The 18,523-nt window shown below is 39.2% G+C and overlaps 1 protein-coding gene across 1 annotated transcript in view; it reads left to right on the top strand.

Moving 5' to 3' along the window:
* ATP2C2 (ATPase secretory pathway Ca2+ transporting 2) overlaps positions 1 to 18,523 on the top strand; it is a 113,741-nt gene that overhangs the window by 40,261 nt on the left and 54,957 nt on the right. The window contains exons 2-3 of the mRNA XM_044659408.1: positions 5,015 to 5,125; positions 6,113 to 6,233. Coding sequence (XP_044515343.1) covers positions 5,015 to 5,125; positions 6,113 to 6,233 — 232 coding nt within the window. The remainder of the gene's footprint in view (positions 1 to 5,014; positions 5,126 to 6,112; positions 6,234 to 18,523) is intronic.

The following is an 18,523-nucleotide window of genomic DNA, read 5'->3' as shown; positions in this document are numbered from 1 at the left end:
GGCAAGTCTTTACCCTTTTAAAGAACCTCTGAACCAAAGTCCCCATGCTAGGCACCAACGGAGATAAAAAGATTTATTTTTCACGCCCCCCCCCCTTACTGGTGATGTTTGCCTCCATCAAAACAAACAATATCCAAATCCTCAAGAAGATTTCACTCTATAAGAAAGAGGGGAGAGGAAAAAAGCAATAAGGGGACATGACACCGAAGTGAGTGTAAGATAAAAAAAACAAGGAGAGGAAAACAACACTGTATGAGTTTCGAAGAGAGAGAGAACATTTCTGACTTGGTCGGGGATCAGGGAAGGTATCACGAACAAGGTTACATTTGAGCTGGGTCTTGAAGGATGGGTAGCATTTCACCTGGTAGCAGCCACTGTCAGCTCCTAAGAATTATCACTGGTTCCAGAGACAAACTTGTATCCACAGAAAGCAATTAGGGAACCTTTTGTTTTGTTGTTCAGTTGTTTCAATCCTGTCTGACTCTTTGTGACCCTATTTGGAGTTTCTTGGCAAAGATACTGAAATGGCTTGCCATTTCCTTCTCCAGCTCATTTGACAGATCAGGAAACTGAGGCTAACAAAGTGAAGTGACTTGCTTAGGCTCAGCTAGGGTCCGAGGCCAAATTGGACCACAGGAAGATGAGTCTTCCTGACTCTGTTCTATCCCACTGGGCTGCCTGGCTGCCTTGGTTAGGAAAGCACATGCAAGCAAAGCTGGGAGATATATGACAGAACAGTCACACTCTCCATCATCTTCTCCCCAGTGCCCTCTTTCAGTGCTTAAGGTAATCTTGCAGAACCAACAATCCTGCCTTTCTCTTTTCTCCCTTGGAAAGTCACACAATTATATTTGTTCCTCTTTACTGTGGGAATGAGAGGCAACATTGGTGTAGATGCTAAAGGATGACATTGGAGTCAGGGAGAACTGGGTTCAAGTCCAGTATCTGGAATATGCTAGCTGTTTGAACACAAACACATCACTTAACTACACTCAGCACTTTGGGCAGTAATCTCTAAGACTGCAAGTTCTAGACAGGTTGTTGATATATACCAGTGAAAGAATGTTACATATTTGGAGTCGAATATGCCATTAAAGCATCAGCCTAAAGGAACAAACAAACAAAAATGGTGAAGAGACAACTTTTGCCTGGGCAGATGAAATCCATCCATCCATCTATCCATCCATCTGTCCATCCATATTTGTTTTTCAATTGGTACCAGAGAGATTTCTATGTTGACCTGCTCTTTGTTCCCTTTTCTTCTCACTCTCAGCCTTTCATTGGCATCTCATTAATCCTCAAAGTTTTTTTTCACAATTACCTTTTCTGTGAAGAAGACATTCTGATCCTTATCTCTACTCCTGCCTTCTCTTCTGAGCTAGAGATTTGCATCTCCAGTTATTTCTACATGATAAATGGCTGCTTACTTCATTGGCATCTCAAATTTAGCACATCCTAAGCCAAATATATTTCCATCTAAAACTTTTCCTTCTTCTGACAACCTCCTGTCACCTTATCTCCCATGTTTGATATTTGGAATTACCTTTGACTCTTATCTATTGATATCTCTCTTTCCTGTCTTGTTGGTTCCACTTCCTTAGAAGATCTTGCCTCTCTCACTCCTGATTCCATCATCGCCACTCCCTTAGATCCAAAGACCGAGATGTAGCTCTTAGATAATTGCAATCCTCTTCTAAAAGTTCTTCCTGACACCTTACTCCTGACTCTTTCTAATCCATCTTCCATATTACTTCCAGATGATGTTTCTTATGCAGAAGTCTGTTCATATCATTCTGTTAACTCAGAAATCTGACTGATTTCTCACCTGGGAACTTCAAATTCCTTTGCATAGTATTCAGCAACCTCCACAGTTTGGGCCCACTCAACCTTTCCATTCTTCTCTCATGTTAGTCACCCTCCTTCTATATTTTGTGCTCTGGTACAGGAGATCTTGACCTTTTTTTCCGTTTTTTTTCTTTGCCCTTCAAGTGAAGCCTACAGATTCCTTCTCAGAATAATATTTTTAAATGCATAAAATGCAAGATTATTAAAGTCTATTATTTTTTAAATACAGTTGACATTTAAAAAACAAGTTTGTGAATGCCAGAATAAAAATGCTTGCTTTTGATAATTGTCAAAAAATTTTGTGGACTCATGTACTGACAATTAGGGTCTCCCCTACTCAGAAAGGGTGGGCCCTCAAGCTTCAGATTCATTGGCATTTCCACCGTACTGCCATCTATAAAGACAGAATTCATAAGAGGTAACTATAGTAGAAAGACAAAACCATCGCTCCATTCTAGTAGTCCTTTGCTTGAATCCATGTGTGTGGTCTTGGAACTAAACAAGGGTCCAAAGGTGCCTTGTCCCTCTATCACCCTGGTGCAATGAGTTGATCCTATTCACCACTTATCGCCTTGAATGAAAGGAGAGCCAGGCTCTGAGGTGATGAGTTATTAGACAGAAAGGACTTTAGAGGCTAGTGAAGGAGAGAAGCAAGGAGAAACTGTGTGGGGGTGAGGGATGGGAAGAAGGAGTTGGGAGATGGGTTAGGGCACAGAAATTTCCCAAATGATGATATCAGTTCAGAAGGGAAAGCTCAAGCAAGATCTTCCATTGGGCAATGGGAGATTAAAAATAAATCTGCTGCTCAGTATAATATTTACTCGTTAATTGGCTGAAACAACACAGAGGTACACATTTATTTTGACTAAAAAGAACTTCCTCTTCCAAGATGGCTTAAACATCTCATCCAGGAGCTATTAGTTGCCAACCCTTAATTGTGGATCCTGAAATTTCTCACCTATGACAAGAAGAATAATGCCCTATATGTTTCCCCATGTCTTATTCCTCAGAAATTATGAGGCAGTTAGGTAGTGCAGTGGTTAGAGCACCATGCCTAGGGTCGGGAGGTCCTGGGTTCAAATATAACCTCAGACATTTCTAGCTATGTGTTCTTGGGCAAGTCACTTAACCCCATTTGCCTAGCCATTGTTTTTCTGTCTTAGAGTTGTTACTCTGAATAGAAAGTAAGGGTTTAGGGGGGGAAAAAAAGAAATTCTCAGTTTATATTTTTAAAGTGTTGCTTCATGGTTTTTCAGTCAATTAGAGGATATCAGGCCACCATGATCTGAAAACTAGATTGATGAAAGGGTCAATTTCCTCTTAATATTTGCTTTCTTCAATCTCACATGTTTTTTGCCTTTTGTTTCTTATACTGTCTTCTTTAGTGCAGCAAGGTGAGGAAGGGTTTTTTTCATTTCTTTGGGAAATGTGAAGAAAAGAGTTAAATGCTGAAGTACCAAAGAGGTCAAATCCTCTCTCTTGTGATTAAGCAGTTTAAATAGTGTTAGTAATTGAAATTAGATCTCTAGTGGTGCCAGTAGGAGCAGGAATAAAGAATGGGAAGAGAAAACAAAACCCAAAAAAGGCAAGAATATAGTTCCTGCCAAAGTAAAAGGCTTAGAGTTGACTTAAGATCATGGGATTTGGAGCTAGAATCCACCTTAGAGATGAATTGACTGATTCAAGATCAGCCAGCCCAATCCTGGAACAGTGACGTGGCTTAGTGGATAAAGCATCTGGCCAAGAGTTAGAAAGACTCCAAGTTCAAATTTGGCCTCAAACACTAAGCTGTGTGACCCTCGGCAACTCACTTAACCCTGTTTACCTCAGTTTCCTCATCTGTCAAGTGAGCTGGAGAAGAAAATGGCAAACCACTCCAGTATCTTTGTCAACAAGAAAATGGCGAACCACTCCAGTATTTTTGTCAAGAAAACCCCAAATGGGATGAGGAAGTGTCAAATATGATTGAACAACAAGTCCAACCCCAGTTATCTTACTGGGCTAAGATTTGGACTCAAAGGGACCTTAGAGATTAGGTAACATTTTTTTTATCTTGGGAAAACAGGTCCAGAAAATTTTTATTTTATTTTTTCTTGTGAAAACAGGCCCAGAAAAATAAAGTACCTCTGGGCCCCTGTAAACTCTCTGGTCTCTCACATGTGGTTCTAACCCTATGACCTTGATTTTTTCACTTTGGTTCATTCCTCCTAATATTCCAGAAAATTCCAATAAAAGCTTATACCTTGGTTATCCTTAAACCCATACAGAGATTCTCGAGGTTCTACTATATATAAGATATAGATGGTAGTATAGGACACTGTATTTCATTCTCATAGAAAGGACTTTAAGAAGCCTTTGAACAGACATCGGTAGCACTCACCGTGCTAGATCCCCTCAGGAACTACATTTGGGGGGGGCTGCTAGACAAGAGACCTCCTTCCTGTTGTCTTCTAGGAAGGCAAGAGCAGGAAGGAGGTCAGAAGGTCCAGATCTCCTGGCCTCTGGGTTATGTTAGTGATCCTCTGACATCTCTTAAGAATCATCTGATTACAAAACTATTTACTTTGCTCAAAATCTCAAATTCAAGAACTCTTAAACCTGCCGTTAACCATAAAGTATCTCTCAAACCTAGTGTTGCCTGGGAAATCTCCCTTCTCCGATGGGAAGGCTCGATCCTGGGATCACTCACTACCTAAGGAATGCAAAATCGATACCGTCTCCCTTCTCCACATAGGATTTTGGAGTTCACGAATATCATCCATGAATTTGAACTAAGCAGGCAGGCCAGTTCTGCTCCAGATTTCCATGAACTGCTTTAGATGGTAGGAAGGAGAAGATAAGAAAACTCCTCCTGACCTTGCTGCCCTGTAGAGGTCAGTAGAAAGGGAGAAGGGCAACGAGAAGCGGGTCTGAGTTCTTGGGTTCTTGGTATAACACTTCTTAGTATTTGAGCCAGCAAAGTCCCTAAGTTCAAAGCTTTGGATTCTGTTAACTTGAAGTTGCTTGACTGACTGAAGAATGACTTTTTGCTCTACTTTAATATTTCTTTTACATTCAGATTCTGTAAAATGGGATTACTTAAGGCCAGGGCTGTCTGTCCCATGCTCTGCCTCAATATCCCATCTTTTGCCTTTGTTTTTCATAGTTAATCACTGTGTTTGCTTCGTAGGCTGAAGATCAGTGTGAGTTGAAAACCATCGAGAGAGAAAAGGCAGTGATACCTCTGCCACCCAAAGAGGCTTCCAAGTGTCACAAAGAAGACTTAGCCAAAGCATTATATGTAAGTAGCCTGTAAGCGTGAGACAAGGTCTTTAAAATAAAAATTAGCCAATATTCAGTGGGGAAAACTGCTTTAAGACCTTGTTCAGAGGATACTTTTGTAGTATGTTATAATAAAATTCTATCTGTGTCCAATTGTTCTAATTATATAATGCTCAGTCATATTTCCTTCTCCAGAAACAGTCTGTGGATCTTCTCAATACCTTGTGATTCACATCTTTGATTTGATGATATGACAAGCTGTTGTCAAATTTCCTTTTATTTTTTTAACTGATGAATTTTGTTTGGACCCAGAATACAAGCCTCACCTAACTCCTATTTACTCACCATACCACCAGTGTATAATCTCCAAAACAAAAGAACAAAAAAAAGAGAGATTGTTGATGATTATTTTAAGAGACATTATAAAATCCTCAAAGATTCCTTAAAATTAATTTGATTTTATATAGAGTTTAAAGAACATTTGAAGACAAAGAATAATCTCACATTATTAGATAATGTCTGTAGTTGAAGATAATCCATGGAGAAAATATTGATGATCCTGCCCCAACTAGCTGTGTGACCTTGAACAAATCATTTTACTATTCTGAGCTTCTTCATTTCTTCTGCTAACAAATGAAAGGGTTGAGCTAGATGATCTCTAAGCCTCTCCCAGCTCTAAAAATCTATGTTCTAAGGTCCCCTCTAGCCTTTAGGCTCAGTGATTTAGGATTCTGTCATAGTCTATAAATAACAGTAGTAATTGACATTTATATAAGCCCTTTAATGTTGGCAAAGCTCTTACATTCATCATTTTATTTGATCTTGACAATTACCCAGGAAGGTAAATATTACTAATGTTATCCTCTCCCTTTCATAGAACAAACTGGATAAGCAGTTAAATAATTTGTCCACAAGCCTTCCTAACTCCAAAAGGAGAACCCCATCCACAAGGTAACACTGCCTCTCATAATCAGTTTAATTTCATGGCTTTTCTATCTCCTTTCAGGTTGATTTGCAAAGTGGGCTATCAGAATTCTCGGTGACACAACGCAGGTTAATCCATGGCTGGAATGAATTTGTAGCAGGTAACACTGAACCAATGTGGAAGAAGTACCTAGACCAGGTAAGATCAGAAATCAGATAATTTTATTCCGTGTATTGAGCTAATGGGCTAAGCTTCCAGGAAATAAATAAGTAAAATCGTTTTCAAAAATCTAAAGGAACAGGTAATGAATTCACCAGTATTAAGTGAGAGACAATAGGATATTTCAGAAGTGGAGATATGGCTTTCCTCCCCTGTAAGGAACTCTTACAGAATCTTAGTTCCTGATAATGAGTAACTTTGATAGATTTGACTGGAGAATTTCAACAATGTAAATTTTTTTAATATATTTTTTAAACCCTTAACTTCTGTGTACTAGTTCCTTGGTGGAAGAGTGGTAAGGGTAGGCAATGGGGGTCAAGTGACTTGCCCAAGGTCACACAGCTGGGAAGTGTCTGAGGCCAGATTTGAACCTAGGACCTCCCGTCTCTAGGCCTGGCTCTCAATCCACTGAGCTACCCAGCTGCCCCTCAACTATGTAAATTTAATTACAGACATGAATGTTATATTTAATTTTTAAAAATTGTCAAGTGCTTTTTATGTTAAGACACTGTACTAGGGGCTGTGAAGGAATATAAAGATCTAGAAGACATGACCCCTGCCTCAGTGGGGAAGGAATAGGGGTTAGAGGAAATGGGCAGCAATGATACAGACTAATTTGATGGTAGTATCTGTTGGTGATGGAATACTATTGTGCTCAAAGGAATAATGAACTGGAGGAATTCCATGTGAACTGGAACAACCTCCAGGAATTGATGCAGAGTGAAAGGAACAGATCCAGGAGAACATTGTACACAGAGATGGATAGACTGTGGTATAATCGAACATAATGGCCTTCTCTACTAGCAGCAATGCAAGAATCCAGGACAATTCTGAGGGACTTATGAGAAAGAAAACTATCCACATCCAGAGGAAGAACTGTGGGAGTAGAAACACAGAAGAAAAACAACTGCCTGATCACATGAGAGGATGGGGATATAATTAGGGATATTGACTCTAAATGAGCTCCTTAGTGCAAATATCAATAATATGGAAATAGTTTTTGATCAATGACACACATAAAACCCAGTGGAGTTGTGTGTTGGTTATGAGAGGGGGTAGGAGGAGGGGAGGGATAGAACATGAATGAAATTTTAGAATTAAAAAAAAATAGACTTGAGTCTTGAGAAGACTAACTTGAGAAGATAGAAAGTAGACAAAAATATATAATCAGTAGTACTAGTTAACAGAGCTTAAAATGTATTTATTACTTCAAATCCCAAGGGTTGGATTAAATGATTTCTAAGCTTTTTATCAGCTTTAAATCCTAGGACAATGTACTTTAAGGAAAGATTCTGATTGTGGTCCAGCTGGCAACTGTTGAGTGTCTCAGGTGCCAAAGTAGGCTTGGTTTTGCCAGCTAGAAATAAAAAAGATTATAGGGAGCCTGGTGGATTGAGAGCCGGGCTCAGAGATGGGAGGTCCAGGGTTCAAATCTGGCCTCAGACACTTCCTAGCTATGTGACCCTGGGCAAGTCACTTAATTCCCATTGCCCAGCCCTCACTGCTCTTCTGCCTTAGAATCAATACACAGTATAATTAAAAAGACTATAAGGGCCATTATACACTCATTATACATTCATCCAGTCAGTCAACAAACTCCCCAATAGCATTGAAGTCACAAATTCAGTTTTAATTCCAAAAATGTTTTTTTAATGTTTCTACTATTTGTTGGACACTGAGGCTACAAATATATATGTATATATATTCCCTCTCCCTTCACCCACTAGGTCCTCGAAGAGATTCCATTCTAGTGGGGGAAAGGAGAAGGAATAGATGTACATGGATAGGTAAAGGCAAAACAATTCAAAGTAATTTATGAGGTAAAGGCACTAATAACTGGAGGGATTAGAAAAGACCTTATATAGGAAGGAGGCACTTGAGTTAAATTTCCAAGGGAGATAGGAATTCAGGAGTTGGAGGTAAGAAAGAGAATATTTCAGAAACGAGGAGCAAGAGCTCATAGGCAACAGGTGGAACGTCATGTGGAGGAAACAGCTTGTGAGCTTGTTTGATCAGGAAAGAGCTTGCATGGAGGAGAACAAATTGAAATTCAATGCAAAAACTAAGTAGGAACCAGATTGTAGAGGGCTTGAAATGTCAAGCTGAGGAGATTATCATTTCTTCCTGGAAGCCATAGCGAGTCACTGAAGATTCTTTAGCAGGGAAATGGCAAAGTCCAATTTGTGTTTTAGGAATATCAATTTGCTGGCAGTGTCAAGGGTGATTTGCAGAAGGAAGACAGGGAAGCAGGAAAACATGTTAGGCAGTGAGGTAGTAGTAGAGAGCATGCTGGGCTTGGAATAAGGAAAAAGCTGGGCTCTAGTCTCTGATACTTCTTGGCTGTATGACTCTGGGCAAGTCACTAAATATTTTGATACTTTCTTTGCTCATGTATAAAATAGGGATAATCTTGCCTGTGGTACCTACCTTGCAGGAATCAGGATTGAAATTCTAAATTATACATGTTTATACTTCCTTTCTGACTCTATCCCAGCTTCAATGAGTGTTTATGAAGATCACATGTAATAAAAATACCATAAAATAAAAGCCATATTATTATTGTTCCTCTCTATAACTGCCCTTGCTGATTTGAACCTAATTTAATTTCTCTTAAATAGGAGTGGTGAAGTAAGAGAGGGAAAAGTGAAAATGAGTGGGGAAATTTAAGGAAGCCCAGAGGAGGGAAGAATCTGGAGGCCAGAGTAATGAGGGAAGGCTTCCTGGAGAATACAGTGTGAATAAATCCATCATTCACAATCAGCAATCAATATAAGTACTTTTTTAGACTAGCATAGGGTCAGAATGGAATACAAAGATAGGTTAAGGCTGGATTCTTGCCTGCATTAAATGCATTTCTTTAGCTCTTTACAATTTACAAAGCTCTTCCCTCTCTCTATGATCAAGCATTAAATGTTAAATTCTAGAGATATAGGAGAAACAGAAACTCTTTGCCCTCAGGGAGGTTACATTCTATTTTTTTCTGTAAAAAATAGTTTTGCAGGTGTGTTTTGTTTTTATATTGTAAGCTTTTCCTGATTACCCCCTACTCCATGAGAGGTCTTCTGTAACAAAAGAAACAATTAAATAAAAGAAGTAACAATGTAGTGAACTCATCTGAAAGAGCATGCAACATTCCACATTGGTAGCACCCCAACTCTATTTAAAAAATTTTTTTTAATGAGCAAATATCTATTTTCTCTTGCTCCCACCTCCACCCCACTGGGGAAAAAAAGGGAAAAGAAAACAAACTCCTTGTAACTTAGATGTGTAATCAAGCAAAACAAATCCTCTTAGTATGCAGAAATATTCACACATCTCATTGTATACCTGAAATCTCTCATTTCTCTGTCAAGAGGTAGATAGTATGTTTCATTTTTGGCTCTCTGGAATCATGGAGAGTCTTATTTTTCCCACAACCCCTTCAACAGTTATTATTGACCTTTTTTGTCATCTTTGGTAGTGTGACTGGGATGAGGTAGAAACACAGAACTGCTTTTTCCAAAATTATTTTTCCCCCATTACATGCAAAAACAATTTTTAACAATCATTTACATTTTTTGTTCCATATTTTCCCCTCCTTCCTCCCTCCCTCCCTCCCCTTTCCCTTTTCTAAGAAGGTAAGCAATCCGCTATAGATTTACATGTGCAATCATGTAAAACATTTTCCCATATTAGTCATTCTGTGAAAGAGTCCTAGAAATTTTTAAAAATGAATAAAGAAAGTAAAATATGGTATGTTTTGATCTGCATCCAGACTCCAACAGTTCTTCCTTGGAGGCAGATAGCATTTTTCATCATGAGTCCTTGGGGATTGTCTTGGATCATTGTATTGCTGAGAATGGCTAAGCCATTCAGAACTGCTTTAATTTGTGTCTCTCTAATTAGTAGTGAGTGATTTGTACCATTTTTCTTCATTTGGCTATAGATGGCTCAGCTTTCTTCCCTTGAGAACTGCTTATACATAACCTTAGAACATTTATTGATTGGGGAATGGCTCTAATTCTCATAAATATGGATCAATTCTTTATTATATATCTTGGAAATGAGATCTTTATTAGAGAAACATGCTGCAAAAATATATTTCCAGACAACTGCCGCCTTTTTATTATCAGCTTTATAGGATTTGTGGAAAATGTTTTCAAATTGTATTTAATCAAATATTCATTTTATAGTCTATGATTCTCTCTGTCCCTCATTTGGTCATGAACTTTTCTTCTATCCATAGATCTGAAAAGTGATTTTTTTTCCATCTTTCTCTAATTTGTTTATGATGTGATCTTTTATATCTAAGTCTGGTATCTCTTTGGACCATATCTTGGTATAAGGCGTGACGTACTGCTGTTAATTGAATTTCTTCCATATCGCTATCCACTTTTCTCAGCAATTTTTGTCAAATCATGAGTCCTTATCCCAGTAGCTGGGCTCTATCCTTAAAACAGGCTTGTGGGAGTGAGAAAAGTAGAGCCTGGTTCTATGATTTCATTGGTATGAGGAATTCCATGATGAAGAGACTGTGCATTCCCTGGGAGAAAACTGTGGGAAAGAAAAGCAGAAAGGGGGACTTACTCTAAATAAAAAGGAGACAGTAATCACGTAGGGGACGTGGAGGGATTTGACCTAAGAAAATAGGTCAGAGGCTGAAGCTCAAGGTAAGAAAGTTGACAAAAAATTTGCAGAAATTGAAGAAAATTTTAAGAACTCTCTCTAGGGATTCTTACTGGCCCAAATCTTATTTCTGGTTTGTAAAAAGAAGCAGGATCAAGGTCAATGAATTAATTAAGATACACAAATGATTAAGGAGTATCAAGCTTAGGGAGTAGAACCTGAAAAGTCAGAAGGGGAAGGTAGGTGGCAGGACAAGACAAGGTGAGAAAGAAAAGGCAAGTGGGTAAAGCCTACTGATGGAGCGGTTTGGTCGGTGGGCAAATGGTCGAAACAGACTAGAGATTGGTGTAAAGCTGAAGGGGACGTTGAGACAAAGGCAAGGAATTTGAATAATTTTCTCAAGTTATTAATAAGTGACAATTGATTGTAAAAAATTTAACCAGGTTTTTAGGATTGAAGTCATTTCAAGAAAAACCTGGAAGACGCAAGTATCATGAAAAAGAGGGGAAGTTGCGTAGTCACTTGTTATCTCATATGTCATGTTTGTGGTCCTGTCACTGCTGAGTGATTGCTGTCTATTTTCTAAGTGTTGCCTGATCTCCCTCGAAAAGGAGAAGATGAAAGGGGCTCAAAGTCTGTCTCTCCACATTCCAAACCATTAGGGAGAAAGAAGAGTTTCTGAAGGCCCCTAAGAGAGCAAAGTGGATAACCACTTGGAGTCAGGAAGACCTAAGTTCAAATTCAGCCCAAGACACTTATGAGTTCAGTGACCCTGAGCAAGTCACATTCTATGTAAGGATAAAATGAGAAGAATCTTTGCAAGCCTTAAAGCACTCTATAAATAAATACTAGATAGCATTATCATTGTCATTATTATTGGGAAAATATAAGGCTTCAATTAGTGGGGGGAAAGGAATTTGAGGTAGAAGAATGAACTGCATTGGGATGATAGAGAATGGAAGTATTAGGGAAAGGGCAGGTATATAATTAGGGTTTAAAAACAGTTGTGAGGCACTTCCTGAAGAGGAGAGGTGCCAGATGCTTTCTAGTTCCATGCTCGGCTCCTTATCCACTCCACTAAACTGCTTCTCACTGTGAGGTAGATAGTACTAAGTATTTTTGCTCTAATTTTACTGATGAGGAAATAAAAGGTTCAGAGGTTCAGAGTTCAGAGAGATCAACTTATTTACCCATGATCCACTTCTGGATGCCCATGATTGTCCTCCAACAAATGATATAAAAGAGTCAAAGAAGCTGTCAGGGGAGAGATCATCCTCGAAGGGGCAGAAGAAGAAGAAATGAATAATAGTAATTGCTCATTTCCAGCTCAGCTACTAAGAATTTGGTTGACTTGATGGCAGCAACAAAATAATCTGTTGTCTTCTTGGGGCCTGCATACAAGACACAACAGAGACGCTCCCAAGGTTGGTGATTCATGTAAACACAGTGACACTATCGGAAAGAACCTAAAAAACACTGCCAATGGTTATGAAGTCTTTTTTTTAAACCCTCCCCTTTCATCTTAGAATCAATACTATGTATTGGTTCTAAGGCAGAAGAGTGGTAAGGGTAGGCAATGAGGGTCAAGTGACTTGCCCAGGGTCACACAGCCAGGAAATGTCTAGGGCTAGATTTGAACCCAATACCTCTCATCTCTAGGCATGGCTCTCAATCCACTGAGTCATCCAGCTGCCCCCAATTATAGTCTTGAACAAGAAACCAAGGATGCTAGGGACAGAGATTGTGTTTTCCTTGCTGTTGCCCATTGAAGGCAAAGGATGTAGGAGAGAAAAAGTAATGTTATAAGTGGATAGCTAGCTAAAAAAGAAGATGTCTAAGGATGGAAATTTGATTTCTGAACCATAGTTTAGATACATAAGGATTATCAATTCCTGGCTGGAGATAGATTACACCTAAACAAAGGTTATTAAGAATGTATTTACCAGATCTCTTGCAAATCTCATCTAAAGGGCATTAAACTAAAAAGGATGGGTGAGGGGAAAGACTACCGGTGTGTTTTTACCCCCAGAGTTATATGCTATAGAGAATAGTTACAGAAGGAAGAATAATAGCTCACGGAGGGACCTAAGGACAAAGTCCAAGCTGCTTGGGGTGGAGGGTGAGGAAGGAGTTGATGGTCTAAGGAGCAAAGGTGTGAACTTGAAGAAGGTTGATGTACAGAAGAACTTCCTACAATTAGAGTTCTCCTAAAAGTGTAATGGCCTGCTTTAACAGGTGGTGAGTTCTCTGTCCATTGAAGAATTTCAAGCAGATGCTAGATGGCCACTTTGAGGCTATAAGTGGTGGTTTCTCTCATCAGTGGGCTGGACTAGATGGCTTTTGAGGTCCCTTCCAACTCTCCATTTCTGTGATTCTTTCATCCCTCTTCCTATGTAGGTGGGTATCTTCTCTGCCACTTCTAGTCTTAGAAAGTTGTCTCAGTCACCGAGAGGTTAAGTCACTTGCCCAGAATCACACAGCCTATATGTGTCAGAGATGGGATTTGAACCTGAAGCTCCTTATCCACTCCACTATATTGCTTCTCACTGTGAGGGAGATAATACTAAGTATTTTTACTCCAATTTTACTGATGAGGATCAACTTATTTACCCATGATCCACTTATGGATGCTTATGATTATCATAATTTTTTTCATATTTTAAGCCTAATTCTGTCTGTTTTTAACTTCTGTCCATTGTTCCTTGTCTTGCCCTCTGAGACCAAGGAGAAAAAAATCCCATCTCTCTTCTCAGATGATATTATATTTGTAAAGTAAGCATTTTAGTAAATTTTATTGTAATTGTTTAGTTGTTTCAGTCTTATCTGACTTTTCATGACCCATTGTGTGTGTGTGTGTGTGTGTGTGTGTGTGTGTGTGTGTGTGTTTGTGGTGCTCTTGGCAGATACTGGAGTAGTTTGTCATTTTCTTCTCTGGTTCATTTGACAGATGAGGAAATTGAGGCAAACAAGGCTAAGTATCTTGCCCAGGATCACACAGCTAGTTAATGTCTAAGGCTAGATTTGAACCCAGGAAGATGGGTCTGCAACTCTATCTATCATGCTACCAAGCTACCCTCTAAATAAATACCTATTCCCTTTCTTTCTCCATTCCCCTCCTTCAAATATTTGTTGACAGCTATCATGTCCCACCATGATTCTTATTTTCTCTAGGCAAAGAAAAGGGAAAAGACTAGTTCCACCAAACAATCCTCTTTAACAACAACTTCCCCCCCCCAAAAAAAACCCCTTACTTTCTGTGTTAGTAGCAACTGTAAGACAGAAGAACAAGGACTAGGCAAACAGGGTTAAATCACTTGCTCAGGATCACACACAGCTAGGAAGTGTTTGAGGTCAAGTCCTCCTGATTCTAGGCCTGGTGCTCTATCCATTGCACCATCCACCTAGCTGCCAAATCCTCTTCTAATGTGAACTTGAAGGCCTTTCACCATCCTAGTTTTCCTTCTCTGGATGCTTTTCAATCTAGAACTGAACACAATGTTCCAAATATTGGGGAGAGGGGACAGAGACAAGATGGTGGCTTAGTAGCAACAAAAACCGAAACTACTCTAACAGTCCTTCCAAACCAATCTTTAGAAAGCACCTCAAGATGACAGAAATCAAAAACCAACAGCAATATGGAGTGAGGGGGCCCACCTGCTGAACACAACTTGAAAGGTAGGCAGAGAGAGTTGATTTTCATGGAATAAGGGGGAACTGGAAGTAAAACTATACCCAACCTACTGTGCCAGGTTCTGAGACTTAGCATAGGCTAACTTTGGGATCCCAAGATCTGGGCTATATCTACAAAAGAGCACCTCAGATCCACCCCTTGAAGTCTGAGGCCCTGGTACCAGGCTGCAGTGAGACCCAGTAGTCTGTAGTGCTGGGCCCTTTCGAGCCTGCATTATTGTGAAGAAGACCAAGCCCCAGGGCAAAATAGCACACAAGCTGATCCCTGAAAGCCAACAGCAGAGGAGACAGAATCAGCAAGCAGTTTTCAGAATTATCAGTCAACCGGCAAAAAAAAAAAAAATCCTGGGAAAATGAGCAAATAGCAAAAGAAACACTTAATCCTCAAAAATGTCTATGGGGACAAAGAACAAAGTATGGAATCAACAGGGTATGGTGAGATCCAAGCAACCACATGCAAGACTTCAAAGAAAAATGGGAATAGGTCTCAGTCTCCAGAAAAACTCAAAAAGGAATTCAAGAATCAAATAAGACAGGTAAAAGAAAAATGGGAAAAAGAAATGAAAGCAAAGTAAAAAGAAAATAACAGCTTAAAAAGCAAAATAGGTCAGTTGGAAAAAGAGGCACAAAAATCCAATGAATAAAAGAGTGCCATGAAAACTAGAATGGACCAAATGGAAAAGGAGGATCAACAGGTCATGGAAGAAATTCAGTCTTTAAAAATTAGAACTAGGCAAATAGAAGCTAATAACTTCACAAGACATCAAGAAACAATAAAACAATCAAAAGGATGAAAAGTTAGAAGAAAATATAAAATATCTCATTAAAAAAACAATTGACCTGGAAATTAGATCCAAGAGGTACGGTTTAAAAATTATTGGATTAACTGAAAGTCATGACCAAAAAAAAAAAAGCCTAGATGTCATATTATAAGAAATTATCCAAGAAAACTTCCCTGATATTCTTGAATAAGAGCGTAAAATAGAAATTGAAAGAATCTACAGATAACCTCCTACAATAAATCCCCAATTGACAACTTCCAGAAATGTTAAAGCCAAGTTCAAGAAATCCCAGGCCAAGGAGAAAATACTGCATGCAGCCAGAAAGAAATAATTCAAATATTTCTTTGCCTATTCAAATAGTCTGGATTACACAAGATCTGGCAGCTTCCACATTAAAAGACTGGAAGGCTTGGAATATAATATTCTGGAAGGTAATGGGTCTGGGTTTACAAGCAAATATTGGGGAGAATCAAGGCAGAGTAATTGAAATTATCATTTTCCTGGTTCTGAACCCTGGGCTTATATTAATATAACCTAAGATTACCTGAAGTTTGCCATATCATACTGGCTCACACCAAGGTTGTGGTTCATGAAAACCCTCAGAGTGAAATCCTCATCAATCTACAACTCTTAATTTTAAAGTGATCTAGACATCTGAATTATGGTTGTTTTAGCTATCCACCAATCAGACAGTTCCAGTGCTCTTGCCTGAATTAATTATCATTGGCTCAGAAGAATGACACTCTTTGCACCACTTATATGATCTTCAGTTGTGATCTTAAGTGTGTCTCTCTAAATTGAGAGAGTTGTAATAGATAGACTTTGCAGTTCTTTTAAACTACAAATTCATCCTGTCTTTCTATGATTTCCAACTGCTATCTATGGAGTTAGTTAATAATATGCTTGATACTCTTAATCTCCATTGTCTAGCCCTTACCACTTTTCTGCCTTGGAACCAATCTAAGATGGAAGGTAAGGGTTTTTCAAAAAATAAAGTAATAATGTCCATGTAGAAAGGCACGTGAGAATAATCACTACTTTGGGACAGCATAAAGCCAGAGTTAGAACTAGGGTGTGATGACTGGGACTTTGTTTCAGAGCTCTAAAATTTAGAAGGCATTCCAGCATTTGAGCTCCTCCATAGCATAGAAACATCTAAGTTCAGCAAGAGGAATTAGTCATTAATAAGAGGATTAGAATTAATAAGAGGAAGCTACCATATGAATTGCTTCTTGACCACTTGCTCCCTCCCAAAAATATCTCCGCAACAGCATTATTTCAGGTTTATGCTATTTGCCTTGGGTGCAAAAATTGCTTATTAATGTCTCTGCATAAAATTTCCAAGAAGGTCAGTTTAGAGAATGGGAAGTGGTATTAGAGGCTTCTGGAAAACATATTTCACAGAAAAACATCACAGAGGGGAAAACTGCTTGCTAGAAGATCCTTCTTCTGTTCTGGAGGCCAGGCCAGAGGCAAAATGATGAAATAAGTCAAGTTGGTTTTGGCCCTTGGCCTGTTCACTTATCACCCCCCAGGAGATGTGCGTGAAGTCTTGTTCTGTGTCTCCCTCCCCCAAACCTGTTGCCAACTCCTACAGGCACCCTATGGTGTCAGTAACTAAGAGCAGATTAGAGAGTGTCTCCTTCCAAGGCAATTTCCTCTTCAATGGGGATCAGAACTTGAAGCTAGAAAGATAAAGAATTAATTTGAAATTTTAATCTTCAGCTGGAGTTAGGGAAGAATTTCATAAAATCAATTGGAGTAGGCGAAAGGGCATTTGATTTTGAGTCAGAAGACGTAGTTTTGAATTCTGCTTTTTTTTTTTTTAATTGCTATCTCTTGAGCTCTGACAAGTCATTTATCCTTTTTTTTTTAACCCTTACCTTCCATCTTAGAATCAATACTGCCCAGAATGTAAGTTCCCTTTCTTTCATTTTGTCTTTGCCCTCCTAGCTCTTAGCATGAAGTGTCACACCCAGCTATAACCTGTTGGATTGGGTTGGGTGAGGAGAAGGCTAACTAGGTACGTCAGAGAAAGTCAGAGAAGTAAGAGATGGTCCTTTGCCTTCATGGAGCTTACAGAATTGGGGGGCACATAAAGCTAGCTTATTCTAAGGTATAAGTAATTGAGAGTTATTCCTCTTTTTAAGGTTTATTGATGTTTCTTTTTTCTTATTTTTATAACATTAACAGTCACAAGAAAGACTAATAACCAGATTCAATAAAACCCTAAAACTCAAATTATTTCATCCTCATTATCAACATCACCAACAATGATTTATTAAATGCCTATTTAATATTAAATTTATTGTATAATATAATAATAGAAATATAATAATAGAAATAAATTAAATAAATATTAAATTTATTTTAATATTACATTTAATATTAAATGACATAAGGGTCAGTTAGAGGGCTTGCAGGATAGAGAGCCAGGCCTGGAGACAGGAGGTCCTGGGTTTAAATTTGCCCCCAGACATTTCCTTCCTAACTGTGACCCTGGGCAAGTCGCTACATTCTATTTGCCTACCCCTTGCTGCTCTTCTGCCTTGGAACCAATACTTGGTACTGATTCCAAGACAGAAGGTGAGGATTAAAAAAAAAACAAACAGATAAATGCCTCTATGTGCTGGAAACTAGTGATACAAAGAAAGGCGAAAATATGGTGTCTGTCCTTAATTAAGGCACTCACATCATAATGGAGAAACAACATGCGAATGATTATGTACGTGCAAGATTTACTCGACACAAATGGGAAATAGTTTCATCTCGTAGGAGAGTCCCTCATGGTGGTTGCAGACAGAAGCCAGAAGAGCCCCCTTGCAGGGGGTGAGATTTGAGCCAGGGCTTGCAGGAAGCTGGGAGATGGAGAGGGGAAGAACGAACATGGCAGCCACGGGGGACAGATGATGCAAAAGCCTCTGAGAGTCAGGAGACGTGGCGTCATGAGGAGGAGCAGCAAGAAGGCTGACGTTGCTGGTTTATAGCCGATAAATTGAAAGGTACCAAAAGGCCAAGTTGCAAAGGGCTTTAAAAGCCAAACGGGGGGCTCAGTGGATTGAGAGCCAGGCCTAGAGACGGGAGGTCCTAGGTTCAAATCTGGCCTCAGACACTTCCCAGCTGTGTGACCTGGGCAAGTCACTTGACCCCCATTGCCCACCCTTACCACTCTTCTGCCTTGGAACCAATACACAGA

The sequence above is a fragment of the Gracilinanus agilis genome, chromosome 2 (assembly GCF_016433145.1).
Source record: "Gracilinanus agilis isolate LMUSP501 chromosome 2, AgileGrace, whole genome shotgun sequence".
NCBI lineage: Eukaryota > Metazoa > Chordata > Mammalia > Didelphimorphia > Didelphidae > Gracilinanus > Gracilinanus agilis.
Note: the sequence above shows the minus strand (reverse complement) of the source record. Positions and strands in the feature narration are given on the sequence as shown.